General features: G+C 36.4%; 2 protein-coding genes across 4 annotated transcripts in view; one reads left to right on the forward strand and one right to left on the reverse strand.

Moving 5' to 3' along the window:
• LOC306882719 (serologically defined colon cancer antigen 8 homolog) overlaps positions 1-9,402 on the reverse strand; it is a 58,796-nt gene extending 49,394 nt beyond the window's left edge. The window contains exons 1-13 of the mRNA XM_079437561.1: positions 9,190-9,402; positions 8,718-8,864; positions 8,454-8,542; positions 7,823-7,939; positions 7,502-7,627; positions 7,305-7,394; positions 7,145-7,209; positions 6,555-6,746; positions 3,166-3,304; positions 2,894-3,046; positions 1,919-2,053; positions 1,167-1,283; positions 771-913 (exon numbers count right to left, since the gene is read on the reverse strand). Coding sequence (XP_079293687.1) covers positions 771-913; positions 1,167-1,283; positions 1,919-2,053; positions 2,894-3,046; positions 3,166-3,304; positions 6,555-6,746; positions 7,145-7,209; positions 7,305-7,394; positions 7,502-7,627; positions 7,823-7,939; positions 8,454-8,542; positions 8,718-8,864; positions 9,190-9,253 — 1,577 coding nt within the window. The 5' untranslated portion in view covers positions 9,254-9,402. The remainder of the gene's footprint in view (positions 1-770; positions 914-1,166; positions 1,284-1,918; positions 2,054-2,893; positions 3,047-3,165; positions 3,305-6,554; positions 6,747-7,144; positions 7,210-7,304; positions 7,395-7,501; positions 7,628-7,822; positions 7,940-8,453; positions 8,543-8,717; positions 8,865-9,189) is intronic.
• A 259-nt stretch (positions 9,403-9,661) lies between these two features.
• Positions 9,662-25,278, forward strand: part of LOC306882525 (centrosomal protein of 170 kDa-like) — a 47,967-nt gene continuing 32,350 nt past the window's right edge. For all 3 annotated transcript variants that reach the window (XM_079437212.1, XM_079437210.1, XM_079437211.1), the window contains exons 1-3: positions 9,662-9,870; positions 20,456-20,597; positions 23,515-23,604. In XM_079437212.1, the coding sequence (XP_079293338.1) occupies positions 20,493-20,597; positions 23,515-23,604 (195 nt within the window). In that variant the 5' untranslated portion in view covers positions 9,662-9,870; positions 20,456-20,492. The remainder of the gene's footprint in view (positions 9,871-20,455; positions 20,598-23,514; positions 23,605-25,278) is intronic.

Below are 25,278 nucleotides of genomic sequence, written 5' to 3' on the forward strand. Positions count from 1 at the left end.
GTGGGAGGTGTTAAATCTGATCTATTCTTCCTAATCTGGAGCTATAATCTATTTGCTTTCTAATAAAACGGGATTAGTTGAACAAATGTTGCTGAAAAACACTGTTTATTCGCTTATCACCTATTCTGGTCTGTTTGGGGAGATTTTTGCAAGACGCATATCCAATTCTGAAAAAAACAAAGCTTGAACGCATACAGACAAGCATTCAACACAAAAGGTGCCACTGATTCATGAGACAACATCTTTGCTGTAATATCTTCAGATAAAATAAAAAAGTGTTAGCTCAATGTAGAGGGTCTGCTTTTGATTTAATTAAATGGTGTGAATCGAATTTAACAACCAAAATACATTTATATTTAACGCCAGCTCATTATCATGGCTACGAATACGAGTGAAATGTGCACATATGTGGAAAATGTATAAATGTATAAATGTATGAGAAACCACATATGCACTACTCACTCCGTACTGATTTACACAAATAACGTGAATCAGATTAATAATAAAGTTTGAAAGGCAAAAACCTGTCAGAAGTATTAACTGATTTCAACTTTACTCGCCGCTAAACTAAGTGATGTTATCGAGAGAGACAGCATGTGCCCCTCTCTCCGGCCCTGTTCTCCTGGTGCGTGGTGGACTGTGGCGGTGGCAGCCGGTGGCTAGTGGCGATTTAATAAAGTGCGGGTGCCCTCCTGCCGGTGTGCTGGCACTGCACTGGGGCCAGTGGACGGGCGCAGTGTTGTGGCATGTAATAGGATTAAGGGGGTTACCTGGTGAGGTGCAGTTGGCGCTGGGCGCGGCTTAGCCCCTCAGCCAGGCCGGCTGCCTCCGCCCGGGATCGGCCCTCTGCCCTCTGGGCCTCCTCCAAACGCTGCCGGCAACCGTTCAGTTCCACACCCAACTTCTGTACTTCCTGAACCCCCGTGAGAGGGGAGGGAGAGACCAAGTGATAATTCATTTTTGCATTAAAACATGTCCTTACTGTTTGCTGAAACTTGGCCTTGAAAAAATGGCCTTTTATTTTTTTTTGCACATACAAACCAAATACCAATTGGTACCAGTTACACTGTAAATTGCAAAACTGGTTAATATATAGTTATTGATTTTAAAAAAAGCACAAAAAAAGCAGCAGATTCTCTCCGTATGATTGATCAAGTTTCTCTTACCTGCTCAGCCAGTGCTAGTTGACGTCCCACTTTGGAGCTGATGTCTCTCACCTCTCTCTCGGACTCCTCTTTCTTCAGCTGGGCCTGGCTCAACAGAAAACGCAGTTCCGCACACACCTGATACAAGCATACATGCAGTTTAAAACAAAATCCAAGGTAAGTTTCAATACTTCTGTCCGCTTTTCAGGAGAAAACTGTTAATTCACATACTAGAAACTGATTATTTATATCATTGAGGAGAGTTTGCTGCGCCTTTCTATCGGCTCCATAAACTTCTACTAGGGCTGTTGCAGCATTGACTCTATCAGCTTTGCTATTAATATAGTTTTACTGCCATCTAGTGATGAAACATTCTCCATACAAAGATGACTGAACCAATTAACCTACATATAAAGAAAGATACAATCTGGCATACAAATAATGTTGAACCTAAAAGCAAAATTGCCCCATTTGCTTCCTTAATGCCTATTGTGAATTAATGCTAATTCACTTTGTATGGTTAACTGCTCACTTATTATTAAGCAGTCATTTTTATCTAAAGTGACCACCAGTACACTAGTTTGAAGTTTCTTACATTGGCTCTATTGATTTAAGAAAACCTAGGGGATCAAATATGAGACCAACACAAAATCATCTGAAATTCATCTAAAGATCAATATTGGGTTCATCATATTGTCGGAAGAGCATTAGGAAAAGACAGTCCAAATAAGCAAACTTTGATTGTAGTACGGAAGGTTTTCACTGGGCTGTACCTTACTGCTGTCTGTTTCCTGTGCTGTGAGCTTCTTATAAGCTTCCTCCAGCTGGCTATTGAGCGAGTTCCGGTCTCTCTCTCCCCTCTCCAGCAGACCCTCCAATTCAGCCACTCTCTGAGAGAGACTGGTCACCTTACAGTGGAGAACATTACAATTATGTTAGCTATATTAGTGATATTAATTAATATTAGCTAATTGTAATATCTTTAAATGTGGCTTGAGTGTTCAAATACTTTTTTGGGACCACTGTATAGGACTATTTCAACTCTTAAAATGAGCCCCAAGAAATAACCTGAATATGCCTAGAAATAAACTGAAAGTGTTAAGAATGTGAAAATTTTAAAGGAAAAACTATGAGTTGTATTGTAGCATGAATAAAAAAATATTTCAGATTCTGCACTATTTCTAGGTCACTAATCAAATTATTAAACTAATCAAAAATAAAGCAAAGAAGTGCAGACATTCTGAAATCTGATTTTCAATTAAACGTTTGCAATTAATGAATTTGTAATGTAATAACGTATTAAATTAGAAAAAAAGCGAGCAGGCTTGTTGTAATCATTATTTGTAAGTCACTTTGGATGAAAGCATCCTCTAAATTAAATAAAAGGTAAATGCAAAAACATAAGAATGTATAACAGGAGCTCAACTACACATGAAATAAACCGTTTTTTATAACGCTACAGATTTTCTTCTTTTTAGTTTGGTTTAAACTTGAAGCTTTTATTAAATTTTGATATTTAGTTAACAATAGTGCAGAACCTGGTTAGGCTAATTTTTAGGATTTGTTTTGCACTGAATCTGTCATTTTTCAAAATTGTAGTTGTGTGCCATAATTAAAATGACACTAGAGGGCAGCATATACTAGCTTTGTCAAAACATTCCAATCCTTTTGAACAAAGACAGTTCAATAAAATATATGACCCTACATACAAATTAAGAAAACATTTGTTAATATGGTAAGGAACTAACAGTCTGGACGAGCTCTTCTTTCTCTTTCTTGCTCTCTAAACGTGCTGCCTCCCTGGCCTGGGAGATCTTCTTCTGTTCAGACGCCAGCTCTCTCTCCAGCCTCTCCCTCTGTCTAGTAAGCTCATTGTGGAAGTGCTCACACTGCACCAACGCCTGCAGGTGCACAGGGATAGACCGGAGGTCAAGATCAAGGAGTATACCTATCTCATTTAGCATTTAATATCATGCAAAACAGTAGCATTCATATTCAAATCCGTGGGGTTGGCACATACTCTGGTCTTCTCCAGGTTTGCCTCCTCTGCCATCTCCACCGCCTGTTTGACCTGCTGATAGGCGGCCCACTCTCTCTTCTGGGCCTCAGTCTGACTGGCCCTCAGAGAGCAGAGCACGGTCATCAGCTCATCCCGCTCTCTAACAAAGACACAAACACAAGCATCTCATCAGGATACTGAAAGCAGGCATTGATCTGACACATCATCAGGACAGCAACTGATTAGCTTCATGACCAGTGGAGACTCCTTTTAACCTTGCTGTGAGGAACAATAATTGACTGAATACACACAGAGATCAATTAAAGTGGTCAAAGGAGCCTATCAGTATAATTAACCCAGAGGTTTGGCTCCAAGGTAGTTGCAAAATCAATATCTCTCATGTGAAGTTATTCAGTATACGCTGAAAAAAAATAGTAAAAAAATAGTAAAGTAAATCAGTCTTAAAAAAATACTGAAACTAACATATATTTGGATAATTAATTTACATTTTTGATACAAAGTATGGCAGAAAAATGACAGTTAAGACATTTATAATGTTTCCAAAAAAATATATATGTATTATTTATACAGTGGTGTGAAAAAGTGTTGGCCCCCTTCCTGATTTTTTTTTTTTTTTTTTTTGCATGTTTGTCACACTTTAATGTTTCAGATCATCAAACAAATTTAAATATTAATCAAAGATAACACAAGTAAACACAACATGCGGTTTTTGAATTAAGTTTTTTTTATTATGAAGGGAAAACAAAATCCAAACCCACATGGCCCTGTGTGAAAAAGTGCTTGCCCCCTAAACCTAATAACTGGTTAGGCCACCCTTAGCAGCAACAACTGCAATCAAGTGTTTGCGATAACTTGCAATGAGTCTGTTACAGAGCTGTGGAGGAATTTTGGCCCACTCATCTTGGCAGAATTGTTGTAATTCAGCCACATTGGAGGGTTTTCGAACATGAACCGCCTTTTTAAGGTCATGCCACAGCATCTCAATAGGATTCGGGTCAGGACTTTGACTAGGCCGCTCCAAAGTCTTCATTTTGTTTTTCTTCAGCCATTCAGAGGTGGATTTGCTTGTGCGTTTTGGATCATTGTCCTGCTGCAGAACCAAAGTTCACTTCAGCTTGAGGTCACGAACAGATGGCTGGACATTGTCCTTCAGGATTTTTTGGTAGACAGCTGAATTCATGGTTCCATTTATCACAGCAAGTGTTCCAGGTCCTGAAGCAGCAAAACAGCCCCAGACCATCACACTACCACCACCATATTTTACTGTTGGTATGATGTTCTTTTTCTGAAATGCTGTGTTACTTTTACGCCAGATGTAATGGGACACACACCTTCCAAAAAGTTCAACTTTTGTCTCGTCAGTCCACAGAGTATTTTCCCAAAAGTCTTGGGGATCATCAAGATGTTTCTGGCAAAACTGAGACGAGCCTTTATGTTCTTTTTGCTCAGCAGCGGTTTTCGTCTTGGAACTTTGCCATGCAGGCCATTTTTGCCCAGTCTCTTTCTTATGGTGGAGTCATGAACACTGACCTTAACTGAGGCAAGTGAGGCCTGCAGTTCTTTAGATGTTGTTGTGGGATCTTTTGTGACCTCTTGGATGAGTCGTGGCTGCGCTCTTGGGGTAATTTTGGTCGGCCGGCCACTCCTGGGAAGGTTCACCACTGTTCCATGTTTTCGTCATTTGTGGATAATTTAAATGATTTCTTGATTGCGAACAGGTGTGGCAGTAATCAGGCCTGGGTGTGGCTAGAAAAACTGAACTCAGGTGTGTTAGAGTGTTAGAGTTAATATAGTTCGCTGCCAGTAATGGAGGATGAAATAATTGTTCCAGTTCTCGTTTCGATGTACAAAGCTGAAGTGTGGCACCATTTGGGCTTTTGTGGTAATGTCCGCCCCGGGACCGCGGCGTGAGCGCAACCTCGGTTCTGGCGCTTGCACCGTGTTGAAGAGTCTTTGCGCGCGGGTGCTGCGGGCGGTAGAATGGCCGCGCAGCTGCAGCTTTCTCTCGTAATTCGGGGGCGTTTTGTGCAGTTGGGGCGGTGCTGGCGTCGCGGTCTCTGCGATTCCACGCGAAACATAAATACAAACTGAAAAACCTGTGAAATCCAAGTTGTAAAGTTCTGAGAATGTTTAACATCTGTATTTATTTGATTGTTTTACAATTGTTTTGTTTTCTTTAGGAATCCTGCAAGCACTTTATTTTTCATTGATATTAAGCAGATGTCATTTTTTGTTCAGATCAAATGTTATTACATTGCATGTCACAGTTGTAAACTTAAACTGTGAAACTTTAAAGTAGAGTCTATAAATATATATTTTTATCTTTTTATAAAATACATATCCATACATTTAACTGAAGAATCATGCAAGCACTTGAATATTTCCCCCTTTACTCGTGCTGCACAAAAAGTGGTTCAATAATGTTGAATGTTATAGGGACTGATTATTGCAGATGCAGATCCCAGTGTGTTCTGCAGTGTGTTCTGGTTAAACTATTTTAATTTATTTAGTTTTTGCTAAGGTTTGCATACGGTGGTGTGTTCTTAATGACAGCTTTCCTAAAAAAATATATATCCTATTCCTAAAATAAGAAATATCCCAATATATCGCCTTGCTTACAGTATCGCAATATATCGTATCGCAACCCCTGTATCGTGATACGTATCGTATCGCCAGATTCTTGCCAATACAACAGCCCTAGTTTTAACTGGGGGGGGGGGGGGGGGGGGGGGGGGGCTTTGGGGGGCATGTGGGTTTTGATTTTGTTTTCCCTTCATTTAAAAACTGCATGTTGTGTTTACTTGTGTTATCTTTGATTAATATTTAAATTTGTTTCATGATCTGAAACATTAAAGTGTGACAAACATGCAAAAAAATAAAAAATCAGGAAGGGGGCCAACACTTTTTCACACCATACATATTTATAAAAGAATGTATCACAGTTTCCACCAAAATATTAAGCAGCGCAACTCTTTTCAAGATTAATAATAATAAGAAATGTTTCTTGAGCACCAATTTAGCATATTAGAATGATTTCTGAAGGATCATGTGACACTGAAGACTGGAATAATGATGTTGAAAAATCAGTTTTGCCATCACAGGAATATTTTAAAACATTAAAATAGAAAACAGATATTTTGCATTCTAATATTATTTATATTAGTAATATATATTTTTGTTCATATAAATGCACTGAGAAGTCTTTAAAAACATTACAATTCTACTAACCCCTAACTTTTTAAACTGCCAAAAAAAATTTTAAAAAATAAACAAAAATGCCCAAGTATTCTATTTGAAATTAATGTAATTTAGTTAATAAGAGAATTACATTATTTTAGGTCTAAGACTCGTACTATCAGTGAAAATCAAAACACTAAAAACACACTTACTTAGCAAGTCTTTCAATGCTCTGTACATGAACATTGGAGTGTGTCTCTGCCAGGACTGCTTCATGCTGGGCACACTTCAGACACAGACCACCCACGCGCTGACCACTGCCCGCCGCCACAGCCATTGCTTCTTTGTGCCTCAGTCGTTCTTTCGTTTCCTCATATTCCTTCTGAATGCTCACCAAGTCTTTCCTACACAGACATGTGCAGTAAGAGGGCACATTGTTACAATATGCATATACGATTCTACTGGTAGACGGAATCACAGTGCAAATATTGCAGATGCACAATCAGTATGACTGTTCTAAAGAGCACTATAAATCACAAAGGCCAACTCTGGCAATCTGCATTTTCAGCAGTAGGCATTTATAATCAGGGAGGTCCTCTAACACCATAAGCATGAAGAACGTTAGACGTTGACAAAATTACATTTTGGTGTCTTTTTAGCAATGCAAATGAATAAAATGTGTAATTCAATCAGTGTACCCACTCAGATTGTAAGAGTGTATTTAGTGTGATCGGTTTCAGTAAGATAAAAAAAAAAATAAAAAAAATGTTTTAGGCTTGGCCACTGATTGAAGCCCACTTACTTCAGGGAGACCACTTGAGACTCCAGGGTCTCCGTTTGTGCTTGATAGAGACACTTCAGCTGCTCCTAAGACAAAGAGATGGAAATTACAATTTTAGTGCACATCAATAAATGGACAACATGTCACATTTTCAGCTACATGAATGTTTAACAACAAATACCATTTCTTTCTTCCATTTGTAGTCCTCAGCTTGATTAATAGAGTCAAGTCTTTGCTTTGAAGTCTTTTCTGGTGTGCGATCCATGTTTAACTGAAAATGATCAATAAAATTACTCATATTTTCATAAATTATGTCATTAGAGTCCCACACTTACCATTTCTGTCAGCACCATAACTAAAGGCCTCATGGATACGTACTGTGCTGTCTACAAATGTGTATTCTTTAAGAGTTTCTTCAACCGCCTTTGCTTTCAGCTCCTCGTGTAATTTCTCATTCTCCACAATCACCACTCTCACTCTCTGTTTCATTCCAAGGAGTTCATCCTTTAGAGAGGAAACAACACAATCAGTCCAAACACATGAACAATTACAACTACAGTCAAATTGCAACAAAATTCCCGTCACATGACCAGTTGAATACTACTCGCTTTATCTGGGGAAACCCCCATTATCAATCTCATAGAATGCCTCAGACAATAAATTCATTGATAATATCTTGTGTTATTTAACAGGACTGACCTTGCAGAACTTGACCTCAGCCTCCAGGTGCTGAATGTACTCAGACTGATTGTGGATGATGGGAACCAAGTCGTGAACACCAGGCAAACTGCTATTGCCCTCATCTGTGGTTCTTTGCTAGAAAGCACAATTATATTGTTTCAATTAATATTGTGTAAACTTTTAAGGATGAGCAATAAACCTATTGAGCAAAAGGTAATGGTTCTCAATACATATTATAATTACTATATATATATATATATATATATATATATATATATATATATTACCATAAATGAATATTATAAAGTATGGTGCATTAACATTTTCACTAAAAAATAAGAGTGTACTTGCACATTTAAACTTATTAGTGGTCAATTATCTTTGATGTCAAATATTTAGTTTTTAAGTGAATATTTTAATTTAATTAGAATGTCAAGTTAAAATGACATATTTATATATAAAGAAATTCAATGTGAATGTTTTTAAATTATATATGCATGTTCACAGTTCTATGACTTTTTAGTAAATTTATCAAAAAAAATTATTTAAAATTATTCATTTTAAGGTACACTTTTATGATTACAATAAAAATGAGCATTTCATCAAATTGCAACCTCTATTTTGGGAAGCCCTGATTTAATTGCAGTACCTTTGCAGTTAATTTCCTCTTGGAAGGAGAAGGGGATGCAACATTTGCATCTTTGGACTGCTTTTGAAGCAAGGAACGCAGCTGACTGACTGAAAAAAAAAATATATATATATATATATATATATATTTTCACAAATAAGGCTACTCATCCAGAAGATTTCTGCATGGACTGCATTTTAATACACAACTACAATTATCAGGATGCAAATAAATCCTGCATTATAATGATCTGTCAGAATAACACGCTTCCTGCATGACCTGTACCTGCTTCACTCTGTTGAACTGGTAAAGGAGGGTTTTGCAGCAGAGGACTGAGATTCTCCTGCTGCTGCTTTGGTTCTGAACACTCAGAGTCAGAGCTGTGGCTGGCCAGCATGCTGGAGAGGTGCTGGATACTGCGGTTGGCTCGCTCTGAAACATTGACATCATACAAATACATTGATTTTAGTACATAATATGAATATGAGATACCCTGACTTGAGTATTGTATAGTTTATCACATATGTGCTGTAGTAACAAGTTTAAATATTTACTAATTGTGTTGTTTTCTGTGGTTTAGCACAATGTTTCACAAAAAACATGATCTTGTTGCAAGAGCAAGTGTTCACAATGAATAATACTCTGTAAGAGGCTCACTTTTAGTGTGAATAAACTGGTTAATACTTTGGTTTTCTGTAATATCATTTTCAATATTACAATTTTGTGCAGCATCATCTTTTCTGTTTAAAAACATCACCTCTCAATGTCTTCTGCAATGCTCCTAATTCCTCCTCCTCGTCAGAGTCCAAGGACGGTTTCATTATTGCTTTAAACGCGTAACTAAACCAAAAACGTTTGTAAATATACCGCACAATTTCTCAAGCTCACTGTTATTGAAAGTGTTGTAGTTCCTTATCAATGAACGACGTCCAAAAAGACGTCAACGGTTGCGGCAAAACTGCCCTTCCGTAAACCGCGCAAAGGAAACCGGAAATTGTAGTTTTTAAAGTTTCGAATTGGCTGGGGCAGGGTGAGTAAAAAACTACAAGACGGGCATTTCCGAAATTCACAGTAGTGTTGGACTGAACGTTTACTGTTTAATGCTTATTATTGTAAACATAATATTTGCACCCAATTTTCATTCTAAAAATGTCATTAAAAGAAATAATCTATAAAAGATTTTATGCTTGTTATTTTGAACACAAGTCATGTACGAGGACACGCCCACCGGACTGTGTTGGAACTGCAAACGTTGTCCTACTTGCCTGATTCCAGACTGCCGTATGTCGCCGCTATTTGTTAGGAATAACGATATTGCTGCTGAGCAACTGAGGCAAAAAGGAGACGTGGGGATACACTGGGCTGGGCTACGAAAACCGTTTAGCTACTGCTGCATTGAAGCCAGAGATAAAAACTGACAGAGAAAACAAGAGCAAGGGTGAGTGAACATTCTCATAAATAATCATTTTTATATTTAGTGTACATAACAATAAGGTATTTATAAAAACGCTAGCGTATTAATGCATTTGCTCGTGATAAACGTATTTCCCCACAAGGCTGTGGAGCAAAGAATTGACGCTTTTCCTATGATCTGATCAGATCTGATTGTACCGTGTATGAAACAGCAGGACACAGCTAGCCAGTTCGATCATATTCAATGAATAAACACTAACGTTAGCTCGAACACCGCCTGTGTTCAGGTGTGATTTTTGTATTAACGTTGTGCTTTCTAACGCTAGCGTCACCTCAATGATATTCTAATCTAATCTTGATTTATGTATTAAGTTAAATGCAATAGTGAGCTTGACTATATGCATGAAGAGGACACAAGCACTGGTCACCGGTTTGCCCGAACGCATGGCATCTTGCTTAGTATCGTAAAATTTGCTCTCGATCGCAGCGAACCATTAAAAACAACAATATTTCAGTACAGTAAGTCGGATGTGTAGTAGATGTGCATGATTTGCCGGGTACTGGTGCACACTGTGAAGGGCACTGCGCAGAATCCTTTGTTTTGACAAAGGCTCTTGTTTTGTTCTCCTACATCTGGCCTACATGTATTTTTATTACACGTAGTAATTCTGTATGATCTATTACTTCTTCAGAGTTTATTTTAAGCACGTTATTAGAATATAACCCTAAAACTGCATATAGAGACTGTCTCATAGTGAGTTCAGCTCTCTACCTAGACAGCATTTTTGGGGATCATGTTCACATTTTGTGTCTATAAATGTGAGCATATCAGTTATTTGAACTCCTCTGGAGAGCAAGTTAAACTAATGGCTCTTTCTGCAGGACCTAAGTTGAATGGCTTAAGTTTGACCCCGCTTTTTTAATGTCATAATAATATTAATTGATTTGACACATTCCTTTTTCTAAACTGCTGTAAGTTTTAGATTTATTAAAAATCATTTAGCCACCCATACTCAATTTCAATATCAAATAATTTAGTGTCTAACGGTGACAGACTAAATTATGCATAAAACAAGTAATGGGCAGGGTGTGTTTATTTTTACCCTTGTCGTCTTTTTTGGGTGTAACTGTTATTGCTTTGTATGTTTCCTCTAGTGTATTTTGACTGATTAATCTGTACTTTTCGCTCAGTATTTCAGTCTAGGTTATGAATCGGTTGTTTGTTTGTACATGCTGTGTCCAGACCCTTTTTAATGCATCTTTTTGGGTTCCAAAATGCAAAATTATCACTATATTGTTGTCACAGTAACAGTTGTAGACTATATGGCAGCATGTCTGTATTTTTTTTTATTTCTTTTCATTATTTCTTCTCACAAAAACAAAGAAAAACAGATAATTGAATGGAATGAATTTAATACTATTCTGGTATCTTTTATGGCTCATGAGAAGTCATATGTCTGGTCCCGAGATTAAATCTTCTAAAAGAGAAAATGCAACAACTAGACCCAGACCAAAACAAATCCTACACCGAGTCTGGAGCTTTCACAAGAAATCTCTCTTTTGTGAACCCTGAGCCCCAAATCATGAATTATTCATAAGTTAGCATCACTTCCTTGATTAGATCATGTTGACTGACCAATCCAGTAAGCTTCCTGTTGTTAAACGGAAGTACCAAGTGAATGTGGATTCAAAAAGAATCACATGCTCACAGTCCATTAATTACAAAAACAGTATTATCTGAGAATTACTATATAAGCAGGAATTTGCCAGTATACACCCTACAAAAAGATGCATGTGAATAATAGCTTCCATTTTTTTCTTGGCTCTTCTCCTGTCAGCGTTGTATTGCAAATGCATATAAATGGCTGTCTGTGTTTGATGATCAGACTATTGGGTCATTTCAGGCCAGTATGGATTGTGTATGCCCACTGGCTAGCTTAATCCTGCTCTTTAGTTCTGACCTATATTAGGGATCCAGTATTTGTCCCCCGCTCATATCTGGTCTGCTAACTGCAACTGGTAATTCAAGTGCATGCAATAGATGCCTAAAGGTGTATTATAGCAGTCAGAGTAAACGCTTATTGATGACTTGCTAAACACACAGACACAGTTCTCTTCATTCTTGTTCATAACGTCACAGTTTTATAAAGATTTCAAACATTTGAACTTGCATTTCATTAAAGAACCCTAAAACATATAACCGTTTCCATGAAAATGAAGCAGCACAACTGATTTCAACATTGACAAGAAATGTTTCTTTAGCAGCAAATCAGCATATTAGAATCCTTTCTAAAGAATTATGTGAGACTGAGAACTGGAATAATGATGCTGAAAATTCAGCTTTGCCATCACAATAATTCATTATATTTTAAATTATATGACATTATGAAAAATATTTTTTTATTATTAAGACAGACTTCTTCAAAAACAAAAAATCTTACCAACTTCAAAGTTAATTCATATGATAAATATCTCATTTTTGTTCTGAATTAGTCTGGCTTTGAAAATTATGAGCTTCTGAACATGTAGCAGATATTTCCTTTGGTCAGAAACATTTACTGGTTGTTTATTTGCAGGTCTGTTGGGTCGAGTATATCATTATGCATGTTTATTACCACCCAACGGGCACATTTTGTTGTGTCTGATAAGGTCTAGTCACAAGTGTATTAGATTTGGATTAATGATGGATCTTTCTTCCTGCTGCCACATGCTGATGATGTAAATGAGATGTCTGCTTCTCATGGCCATATGGTACTTTTACAGCATCCCCAAATTTGCTCTCTCAGCATGTTTTACTGCATTGGCCTCCTTTTATGTGTAGAGATAAGGCCGTAGATATGAATTAAGGTGAATCTGTTTACATTTCATGATTTATTTTTAAAGAGACTAAATCTTCTGTAAAATATGTAATGGTTTAGTTTGTGGATTTGTAAGAACAATCTAGTAGCATGTAAATGACGCCATTACACCTATGATTTTTTTTATATGTATATTTTTTAGTTTCAGTATATTTAGTGGTGTTACTTTAATTACTGTGCTTTAGCTGTTCAGGTGCAATCGCATGTACTCTTGCTCTGCAAAATTTTGCAGACAAGCCACTATATCTATTCCATTCCAGTGCAAATATTAACTTGAATTATCTGAATGAAAGTCCAGCCATTGTTCATTCATGTCAAGCCCACTCACTGTATTCTTCTCAAGCACTGAGATGGTCTGCGAATCGATTTCTCTCCCAGCATTAGCATATAGATATGCGCTATATTTTCTGGTCAGAAGTGTAGTCAGATGCCTTCCCATGTTTAAAACAGAAGGCTCAGATGACCTCAGGCTTGTTGTTGCAGCATCTGTTTCTGGAAATAAGAATCAATTTTTTGATAATGCAAACAAAGTGCTTTGTGAAAGGAACAGAATGATGGAGATTTAATTTCTGAGTGTGGTTTCTACCGATGAGTAAGATAAAAGCAATGAACCAAGACTATAATTATTTAACAGTTTGTGATGCCTCAGTGATTTTACCTCTCTCAAGAGATACTGACGATAACAGTGAGGACATTGACTTTATCACTTACCCACCAGTGTTCATTGGCCTCACAACATCATGTTACCTTCAAGGACCTTCACTTGGCATTCATAGACCTGAGGACTTCACTGTATTGTGGAACATTGTATTTTCTCAAAGAGCGACGTATATGTTACACTGCATCTGCTGTATCTAAACCCTGTCTTTCATGAAATGTTCATTTGAAAGGGATAGTTCACGCCAAAATGAAAATTGGTGTCATGATTTACTCACCTTCAATCTCTATTACTTTCTTTATATTGTGGAACACATAAGGTACAAAATATTACCATGCTCTTTATCCATATACCACATTTTCCAGAAGAATAAGACGCACTTGACTAAGTTTCACTAGGTCAAAATTGTTCAGAAAAACACAGATAAATCGCATTGGTGTATAAATGACATTTTATTATTATATTCAGAAATAATGTAAAATATCAGCCAATAAAATTAACATTTATAAACTTTATAGACATAAGCATGTATGTTCCACTCATTTAACAACAAATTTCAATTTAAGAGTATTCAGAACATTTTTTATAAATGCTAAGCATAAACAAATGTATTTAAAATGAAACTGAAACTATTTGTGTGTGGGACATGAGCTATACAAATAAACTTGGGCCTATGTAGCCTCCCTCTCTCATTCGGGATGAACACAAATGTGTGTTTTGCATGCTTTATGTTAATAGCTTTTTCACTCTCAGATAAAAAGGTCCAAAACCTGTCACTGGGGTGGTACCTTTTCAAAAGGTATACCTTTGTGCCGTATTTCCCTCTAAAAGGTGCATATAAGTACCTTAAATGTAATTCCTATTGTATACATATTAAGACCTAAATGGTACATATTAGTACTTTTTGAAAGGGTATTGCCCCAGTGACAGCTTTTGTTCTGTGCTTTTTATTTTTTCTGAAAGTGTTAGTCGATTTGGAAGCATTGCAGAAGCATGTTTCAGGTGCGTGACTTGCATTCTGGAAAATATGGTAATAAAAGTGGAAAGTGGGGATGTTGTGCTGTCAGGCTCCGAAAATATAATAAAACTGCTCCAGTCAACTTGTGCCCTATATTTCAAGTTTTATAAAGCCATGCAGTAGTTTTGTGCACGGTACTAAGTGAAATGTACATATTTAGTAGGGGTGTAACAGTTCACAAAATTCACGGTTCAGTTCGATACTACACAGTGGTGTCATGGTTCGGTACGTTTTCGATACGGGGGGTGGGGAAATTGGTTACGTCGCAATGTTGGAAATATTTCTGTTTTAAACCATGAAGGCGAGCCAATGGATATCACCCAAGCACGTGTTCGCACATGTGCAAACTTTGTGCAAGATTTATGCTGGTGAACGTCTTAATCTCAGTCAATTCACTATAAGCAGAAAGTGAAAGTAAAAACGGAATGACGCCGCATATTCTCTCAGAGAAGACGAGAGACGAATCTACTTCAACATGCTGATAATGGTATAGCCTATAGCTGTTTTAATTTATTTCCTTAATAATTCTCTTGTGGCCCATACATAGTAAAAAAAAATTAAAAATAGAAGAAACATTTTGTGTTAAACGAAGCATTTTTAAAGTCGGTGCTTGAAATAAAAGATAATTTATTTCATATAAAACTATTTATTTAATTGATTTTATTGATGACTGCAGTGTTAATATTTATATTAATTATAAAATTAATAATTATAGGACTATAATTCATTATAGGTAGCCTATAGCCTAAAAGACCTTTTTAAAAACATTTTAATTGAGGAGTATATAGCCTAATCTTATCCTCGCAGCGTGTCAGTTATGCGGTAATAATTGCGGGGCAAATTTATTGTAGGCCTACTTTTAATTTAATAAAAAAGTAACTTCATGATAATAATAGGCCTAATAAAAATAAGAATCTCTGGCTATCGACTATACAAGATCATCATCTTTCGATGCACCCCAGCAAGGGGAGGTTATCACGGGGCAGACAGCACGTTGTCTGTTACGTCGTTTGGGCTGTGTTGTTGAGCGCAGTGGCACTGATATTACACACCCTTTAAGCGCTTTTATTTTCTAAATGTAATAGGATTAGTCCAACAAATCGTTCGGTTTGTAATGCGTACCGAACCGAAAGCCTCGTACCGAACGGTTCAATACGAATAAGCGTATTGTTACACCCTAATATTTAGTTAAGTTTGATGTTAAACCTGCCACGACACATCTGTATTTACCATCATTAAATATATGTGAATGCAAATGGAAAGATTTTTAGCTAATAAAGTGTTTAATTTCAGAAGTCACACATGTTTGAAATTACATGAAGGTCAATAAGTAGCAGAATTTTCATTTTGAAATTGACTGTTCCTTTAGGAGTGTCTGTTTACTAGACTGGGCTGCAGATAGACCGCAGAAATGGATCAGGCTAGTACTCATGGGTCATGATATGAGGTCATGTGGATTAGGGAGGACACTTACAGGGTTGTGTCATCATCATATGGCTGTAGATCTCATTAGATGGGTGTAGACTTCATGCAGAAAGTCAAGCAAGAGCTTCATATATGAGAAACACCAGTCTGAAATGAACAGGTTTTAATATTATATGTAGTACAGAAAAACATCCCCATCTGACACATTTCAGTTGTTCCTTTTGCAACATGTATAGCATTAAGATTGAAGCTTATCAAAAAGGCTTTTTCCAGTTTTACTGCTTATCTATTCCAGAGTGAATCAGTTCCTTACTCCTCTCAGAGATGAATAAGATGACAAAGATTCAGAAATGAGTTGGGGGAAGCAGGAAGAAGCTGCTTCCTGTTCCTTGCAAAAACACTGTCAACCCAAAACAATCCATCTCTTCAGACACTGAGGCAGGAGGATGCACTCACAGCCAGCATAGTGAAATCAGCTTTTCACCCACTAAAAACACCATATGTCACTCAGTTTGGAAGAAGAGGGGGAGCTTTGGGGGCCACAAAACTGCTTTAGTAGAAAGTGATGTGTCTATTCATGATATATTAAGCATGCTTGTGCCTCAAAGAAGGTGAAGCTCACTCAAAGAGTAAAGTCGGAAGATTTGCCGTCTCGCTTTAAGCTTTTAAATATAGTCTTAAAGTATTTAATTTCTCAAGATTGTCTCGGTGGCCATACGGGGATTGTGATGGGTTTGAAGATTGAGGTCTGTCAGAAATGCATGTGTTCCAGGGCTCACAAAATTTCTAAATCCCTGGTAGCCCTTCGGGCAGGTACTCTTCAGATTTTGGTAGCCCGAAAATTAATTTAACTAGCCCAAATAAAATAAAGACCATAAATGTCAATCAAAAACATTTTCACTACACAAATATCAACGAATATCAAGGAAAGAGTTTTATTTTACTATTTACAAGGTATCTGCAGAATTCTTAAAAATCTGTTTAAAGCAATTTGAAAAATTATTTCTTAGACAGTTTTAAATACGTTAAATGGTATAAGGCCTTAAAAAATCTTCAGTTTAGTTGTATCAAATTTAAGGACCCGTGGGAACAATGTTCCCTCTAATTTTTTTTCTTGCTGAGCAAATCTTTTCTCTATTGGGTGGACATTTCGGGCACCTGAGCAAAAGCATTCTTTATACCAGACCTGTACAGCATGCACACAAAAAAAGTGTGTAACTTTTAACTTTAATGTGCTATTTATATTTGATTTGACCCTTGATGTAACTAAATGATGTACATTTTAGGTTACCTGAGAAAACATTTTTACTGTACAATACACTGCAGTTCAAAAGTTTGGATCAATAAAGTTTTTTAAAGAAGTTTCTTATATTCATCAAGGCTGTATCTAGTTGATAAAAAATACTGAATATTATTTCACAAAATAATATTGTGAAATATTATTGCAATTTAAAATAAATGTTTTCTATTTTAATATACTTTAAAATTGAATTAATTCCTGTGAAGCAAAGCAGTATTTTCAGAGTCACATGATCCTTTAGAAGTCATTTTAATATGCTGATATTTAATCAATGTTGGAAACAGTTGTACTGCGTTTTAAAAATTTTTTATACTGTATTTTGTGGGACCTGTGATATTTAAAAAAAAATAAAAAGTTAAAAAGAACAGTGTTTAGTCAAAATAGAAATTTTGTGTTACAATATAAACTATTCAAAAGTTTGGGATCAGATATTGTTTTCTTTCTTTTTTAAAGATACTTTTAAATAAACTTTATTCAGCAAGGATGTGTTAAATGGATCAAATTGATAGTAAAGACTTCTATTGTTAGAAAATATTTCTATTTTGAATAAATGCTGTTCTTTTAAACTTTTTATTAATCAAAGAATCAAAGAAAAAAGTAACAAAGGTTCCAAAAAAATATTAAGCAGCACAACAGTTTCAACACTGATAATAAATCAGCATATTAGAATGATTTCTGAAGGATCATGTGACACTGAAGACTGGAGTAATGATGCTGAAAATGCAGCTGTGAACACAGGAATAAATGCTATTTTATAGTATAGGTATTAAAATAGGAAACCAATATTAGAAATTGCAATAATATCTCACTATATCACTGTTTTTCTGTATTTTTGAAATGAATACAGCCTTGATGAGCAAGAGACTCAAAGTCAAAGACTCAAAAACAAGGTCAATTATTTATCAGGTTTATAATATAGCCCTAACATAATATATTATCAAAACAAACTATTGAAACTGATAGAATAGAATAGAATACAAACTGAAGCAAAACTTAAGCTGAGATCTGTAAGTTAAATGTTAAAAAAACGTGAACATATGAATTCTTCTATAGCTGTCTAAACATCGTTATGAAGTACAGTTTGTACAATACTCTTGTGTGTGACTGTATGTTTTTGAGTTTTGTTACCGTTCATTGCCCATCCTCCACTATTTCCAGCACTTAATCAAGCCACTCTTCTTTAATACATGAGGACGTTTTATTTCACATATCATTGCGTTAGCGTCGTCTCTCGTGTTGAGCGCACCGCAACCATTGAAGTATTCAGTTTCTACAGCGACTCATTTGGTGCATATCTTTCTCTTTCTATGAAACCGGTTCTAACTCTGTCGGGACATCAGCTCTATAGCGGTTTGCCCGAGCATTGCTATTCTTTCCCTTTTACTGGCGGCATTCAATCAAATGGCTTCCCAACTCATTTTTGTGTGCGCGAGGCACATTATTTCTTCTGCGCGGGCGCGGTGTAAGAAGATCGCGGTCGCGCGCGTGCTCAGCTTAGAGGGAACACTGCATGGGAGCCCTCTCAGCCCTGTATTTAAGGTAGCCCGTCGGGCAGGGCAGTGATACATTTTGGTAGCCCGACTGGAAAACGCAATAGCCCCGGGACGTCGGGCTAGCGATTTTGCGAGCCCTGTGTTCATTAGAAGGTACTGACGACCAACATTCGCCAGCTTCCAAAGCGCTTTCATGTCTTATTAAAATAGAGGTTTATATCGCACCACATCAGGGCGCCTCTGCCACGTTGTGCTTATTCCTGAATTCCGTGGGTAGTTGACGGGTATAAAGGTTTTCCTGTGGTTGCTCAACTAAAGCCTGTGTTCCAGAAAAGAGAAAACCCAGCTGCTAGTATTCAGCTATTCCTTGCAAGCTGCTCCCAAAATATAATCTATCTAGGTTGAGAAGGACTTCTCAGAACTTATTCCTCTCCGAGACATTGTCCTAAACCTATACAGCCAATATCACACCTCTGTTGCTAAATAAAAGTTCTCACAGGAAGTAATTTTAGAACTTTTAAGTATGTAGTACTGGCTCCATAGGTTTTTTAATCAAACATGTTAGAACATTTATGTAAATTGTGCAATATAAAGATAAATATACTGTGTGTGTGTGTGTGTGTATGTATGTGTGTATATATATATTAAATTGCATATAAATTGTTTGTTTTGATATACTATTATTATACAATTACAAATTTACAAAAAAAAAGCCTACACAGTTATTATTGCTAGTATTATTATTATTTAGATTTTCTTAGAAAGTGTGTTAAATTATGTAGATTACAAGTATCATATTGCCATTATAATAAATTAATTTCATGCGTCTTGGTTTCTCAATCTACTTTACATCCATAAGTGGACCTTTAGAATTTGTAAGTTGAGGTCGGCTATATTGTATTTCAATGAGTGGATATTGTGTTCCAGCTCCTCAAGCAGCAAAATCATAGTGCACCCTCAGCAAATATGGGGCCCATATATCAAAACAGCACCCATTATTGGTCAAGATGTTGTCATAGCGATGCGCTAATAAAAAGGGCTTTCACAATATCCAATGTGAAGTAGCCATAGCTGCTTGTGAGTGCTAGTCATGAGGGTCTTCCAGGAGAAACAGTCATGCTCTCTACAATAATTACAGTTATATAGAGACTTGTTATTGTAGGTCAGATGTCTGTTTTTTTGGGGGGGGTTTTGCCATCTGTATTAGTTTTAGGTTGCACATTGCTGTAAATAATTTACAGACTACATAGCCAACAACCATATTTTTTTATATCATATACCATTGAAATACCATGTTTTTGGACATATACCATGTTGTGCCTTCGAGTAAAAACAATAAGAAGTTGAGGAGTTGCACTGGGTCACCTAGAAGAGGCGGGTGGGCTTGTATGTCAGGAGGATACATTAAATTCCTCTTCCCAGACCATTTGCAGCTGTAGCTCAGAGCAGCTGAATGTGACCTCCTTTTCATAAAAAGGGAAAAAAATCCCACAGCCCAGTAGGGTGTGCAGCCAAGTTCCCTACATCACTTCCTGCCGCATCTGGCAATGATCATAGGCGGCGAGGGAGGAGGGAAGTGTCCCAGGCCTCTGTAGTCAGCATGCAGCAGATTTCAGCGCGGTCTAACGGATCTCCCTCTCTGTCTCTCTCCACCCACATTCCACTGTCGGTTCAAATTTAAACAACTTGGTGGGACGAACATACTCTTTTTATAAAAGTCCACTATTCATTTATTTATTTATTTTAATAAAACATACGTTTTGTAAAAGATGAATAAAAAGTAATATTGAGTGAGAAATGGAATGTCACTGATAGAAAGTTTTTCCTAAATGTCTCTGTGTCTTTATCTGTCCATCAGGATGACGTAGGGACTGAGCCTGGAGGAGAGTGCAGAGATGAGCCTCACGTCCTGGTTCCTCGTGAGCAGCGGGGGTACGCGGCACCGGCTGCCCCGTGAGATGATCTTTGTGGGCCGTGATGACTGTGAGCTTATGCTACAGGTCAGGAAGGGTCTCTCAGTTTTAAAACTGAAAAATCTTCTTCGTTTGATTTGATATAAAGCAGAAATAAATAAAATATAAGTATAAAAATTAGATGTGATGCCATGTAAACTTGATGAAATAAGTTTAAGTACAAAAATTACTAAAAACTGAAATAAAAATAAATGACAGATAAACAGAAATATATTTAAAAAAAAAAATAAGCACATAAAATTATTAAAAATGAAAATTGAAAGTTTAACAATAAAAGCTAATTTGAAATGTTAATATATACTATAATACTACCCTGATGCTATAGGGCTGCACAATTACTCGAATTTCTAATCGCGATTACGATTATGGATGCCACGATTACATAATCGTTCAAAGCCGCGATTACAAAAACAAATAAACAATTAAAAATGCCCACTTGCACTATTCTGTGTGCTTAAGAGATGTTTGCGGGGTTTAACAAGCTCAAACACACTGGATAAAAGACATTTTGTCTAACTGATAGTCGTTGTCACTCTGTTGTGCATGATAGATATGTTAAACGCCAAATGAGTCGAAAGCGGAACAAAAGCTATATAATATGAAATATATAGCTTTAGTAAACCATTTTTTCTTTTTTTTCTTTTAATTTTAGTATAACATTATTATACCATGCATAATTTACATTTTTTTAGTTTAAAGAAGAAACCAAACCAATGTACAATTGACATTTGAGGCTCAATGCTATAGAAAAGCAATAAAAGTTCAGGAAGAGTGTTTTCAGCCTTTTTAAAAAATATATATTTTATAAAAATATGGCATGCAGCTTCAAACAATGGCATAAATCTGTTCAAAATAATCGTTATTAATAATCGCAATTACAATCTCAAGGGAATAATCGACAATTATGATTTGTGTCATAATCGTGCAGCCCTACCTGATGCTTTTATGAATATGTTGTTAAATCAAATCTTTATTTAGGTGACGTGAGTATTTTTGTACTATTAGCATCACTCAGTGAAATGGCAAAAGAATGACTTTTCAAACTGGTCTCAAACTTAAAATATTTATCAAAAAATTAAGCAGCACAACTGTTTTCAACATTGAGAATAACAAGAAATGTTTCTTGAGCAGCAAATGAGCATATTAGAATGATTTCTGAAGTATCGTGTGATCCTGGAGTAATGATGCTGAAAATTCAGCTTTGCATCACAGGAATAAATGACATTTTAAAGAATTTATTTTAAATTGTAAACCTATTTAACATTTCTGATTTTACTATATTTTTGATTTAAAAATGAATACAGCCTTAAGCATGAAATACTTATTTTAAAAAACGTATCAACCCCAAACTTATCGCTAGTGTATTTCACACGTTTTCTGTAATGATGATAGGAAGGATGGAGAAAGATTAATCCATCCCAGGAGGAAAGTTGTGTTCCAGCTAAGTGGCATGATTGTTACTATCTACCACAGCATCAGTATGCATGTGTTAGTCATGCAACTTTATTAATAGAAAGTGGGGCGAACAGCTCATGGGGTACTTTTAGATGTACTACAGTGTTGAACTACAAGAGCAGAGACTGTAATGCCAAACATTACAGGGGAGAGAGTGCCAGTCACGTCATTAGAGAGCTGAGTAACTCAGTCCAACCCCAAAACAAACTTGACATATCACAACACAAACGCAGATCTAATATCAGCCGCTTGAGGGAAAACTGTATCTCATAGAATCATTAGCAACCGCACGAAACAGCCTAGCAACCACATAACAACAAACCTCTCACAACACCTTAGTAACTACATAGCAAGTTTAAGTTGAAATGGCCGTCTGAGGAAACATTTAGTTCAGAAGTCTTTAATGGAAATGAATTCTTTGCATCTCAAAGAAATAACAAAAAGCCTTTTCTCAAATCCACTTACTGGTACAAAACGAATACTATGCTCATAGTGCCTTTAAAATGGTGAGTATGTAGAGAACAATCTAACTCTGTGTTCAAATACTAGTCTCTAGTAGACATAAACAGTTAGTTAGGAAACCCCCATTTCCCTCTTTGACCCTTCCATGTTAGGGTCAGGCATAAATCAATCTCAGTCTGGTCATGTGATTGTGTTACAATACGTTTAGTGGTCACATGGTTTGTCTCAAAAAAGATTGGTAATGTATTAGATTCATTATCACTGAAATGAGGATGATTTCACTTTTAAAATAGAGCCACTTTGCTCACGTACACTCATTTTAGGTTCTTTATCATCAGCAGATGCATGTTTTATACTCTAAACTTCTACATTTGCATTAATTTGCTCATTTGAATGTTTATTTCATGAGCAACTTGTCATTCCAATGTCTGCAAACAATGTCTTTTGGAGGTTGGCCTTTTCTCTGCCATCATCACATTATTTAAATGAAGATACAGTACCTGAAAATTTATTTAAACATTTAGCATTAAATATTTACTATTGTTTGTTGAATTTTCATGATCAAAATCCAGTAATTTCAACAGGAATCCACACAATCAGGAATTTTGCATGAGGGCAAAAGATTTACCCACACAGATTTTGCAACATCTTCAAGTTGGTCACTCAGATTCACCGCGTTGATCAACAGAAAGCTGTTTGGTTTGAGCTATGCTTCATACATCACTATGTTTTTGACAGTAGACAATGGACTTTTTTGTTCACAAAATTTCACTAATGTGACTTTAACTTGAGCTCACAACCATCTTCAGTACTTCCATGAGAGTTTGTTTCTTATCAGATGTTTGTCAGTTCTGGTATGTTGCACTTGTAAGCTATGTCACCTTCAAATTCTGTCATTGCTACGAGGTAAAATACTTCTGTGGCTGCATATAAACTAGCTTCCAAACATAACAAATCCATGAAGTGATAATGCTCAGCGAAAACTGTCTGTGGTTCATAACTCTTGCTTTTATCTGTGTGATTGCAGTCTCGCAGTGTAGACAAGCAGCACGCCGTCATCAACTATGAGTCCAGCAGTGATGAGCACAAAGTGAAGGATCTGGGAAGCCTGAACGGGGTGAGTTAGAGGGAAGATGATGGAGTGGCACATTTCTGATAAATGAAGGCCACCGATTTTAAAGCAACACATTTTATCATTTTTACATTTTAACTGTGCTTTCCACGTCACACTTTACAGTCTTTCTTCTTACAATAAAAAATAATTTCAGTTTAAATAAAAAAAAAAAAAAAAGGCTAGGTTCTTTAAAATTTAAAATTTCCGTTTTATGTATATTCAGACTCTTAATGAATTTTGACGTGGATTTGTTCGCCCCTTACTCAAATGCAAACTTTCCTTCCTACTTGGTTCTTTTACTATGTGGTAAATCTAAACCTTAGTAATATATTGAGGTGCTGTGAGTCTGCTTTTCCTGAGTCTGTGCTCTGTTTGTGTTAGATTATGTCCTTCTGTGTTTGTGTTCAGTAGAAACTCTATGACTAAATGAGTACTCATGGGGCCGCTCACACAAATTACAACCTCTTCCTGTTGGGTCATGCTAAAGAAATCCTCTTCCTGTCCTGCTTTGGCAGGAAATTACTATTATAGCATGTGCAGCATATTATCCACCTTTTTTTTTTAGCTCCAGTATCGTTTACACTTCACATGTTGACCAAGAATTAGTTTTCAACAAAACTCCACACAAGCCCAGACATTGTATGAAACTACCGTATTCCTTAAAGTTGGCACATGTTGAAATCTTAACTGAATAAAGGGAAATAACTTGGCAGTTCAGCCACCGAAGAGCCTGCACAAATTTCTCAGCTTTGACCCCACATTCCAGCTAAATATCTTCAGGTCTTTGGATGTAGGAAGGACAGAGGAGGAGATTTTAAGGGAAATTTTAAACTTGAATGCTTTAGAAAGTGCTTTGTCAGTATGATTTGCTCCCCTTGTTTGTTGTGCTTTGCAGGAAGTGGCTCATATTTGAGACGGAGCAGACCTTAAAGCACATTATTATCACCCTGAATGTTTTCAGACTTTGTGAGGTGACTCACTGTAGTAGGGATCTGTAAACCATTTGTGCACTAAACTTTTGAAGTTGAACTAATTAAATGCGCAGATGTCTTGCTGCCTTAATGAATGGCAGGTTAATGGAGTGTAGTGTGTGTGTATGGTGCTCCTGAGGTACAATCTAATGGGGATTTTGAGGAGATCAGGGAGATTTTGAGAATAAACCATAAGCATGTTGTTATTATTCAATTTCTAAAATGATTAATTAGATGAAAAAATAAAAATAAAAAGCAGAGATTCAAGGGATAATTGACTTGTTGATCTGTCTAATCTTTTACTTCAGGAAAGGAAAACCTTTTTTATTCTCTGAAGAAGTTCCAAACTTACGACTCAAGTGTAAAATAGTTTAAGACATGCTTTTTTGGCGTTAATAATGGTGCAAATACCAGTAATTTGACAAGCGTAAATGTTAGTAAATTGCGTAGTGTGATTCATTATAATATTCTCCTCCCATAAATTTTGTGTCTGAAAGGGAAACTCCTACAAATACATATTCAATAAGGTCAAGTGCAAAAAAACTGTGTCTATGGCTTTTCAGTGCTAATTCTTCAATGCTCGTCTTTTGTAAAACCTGACAGTATACTATTTTAAAGCCAAAGGTGGTTTGCGCTGGCACAAGCTGTTAGTAAATCTGACCCTTGACCTATGTAAAATACAGTGCTTATGGTGAACTAGAAATTA

The sequence above is a fragment of the Barbus barbus genome (genome assembly GCF_936440315.1).
Source record: "Barbus barbus genome assembly, chromosome: 16".
NCBI lineage: Eukaryota > Metazoa > Chordata > Actinopteri > Cypriniformes > Cyprinidae > Barbus > Barbus barbus.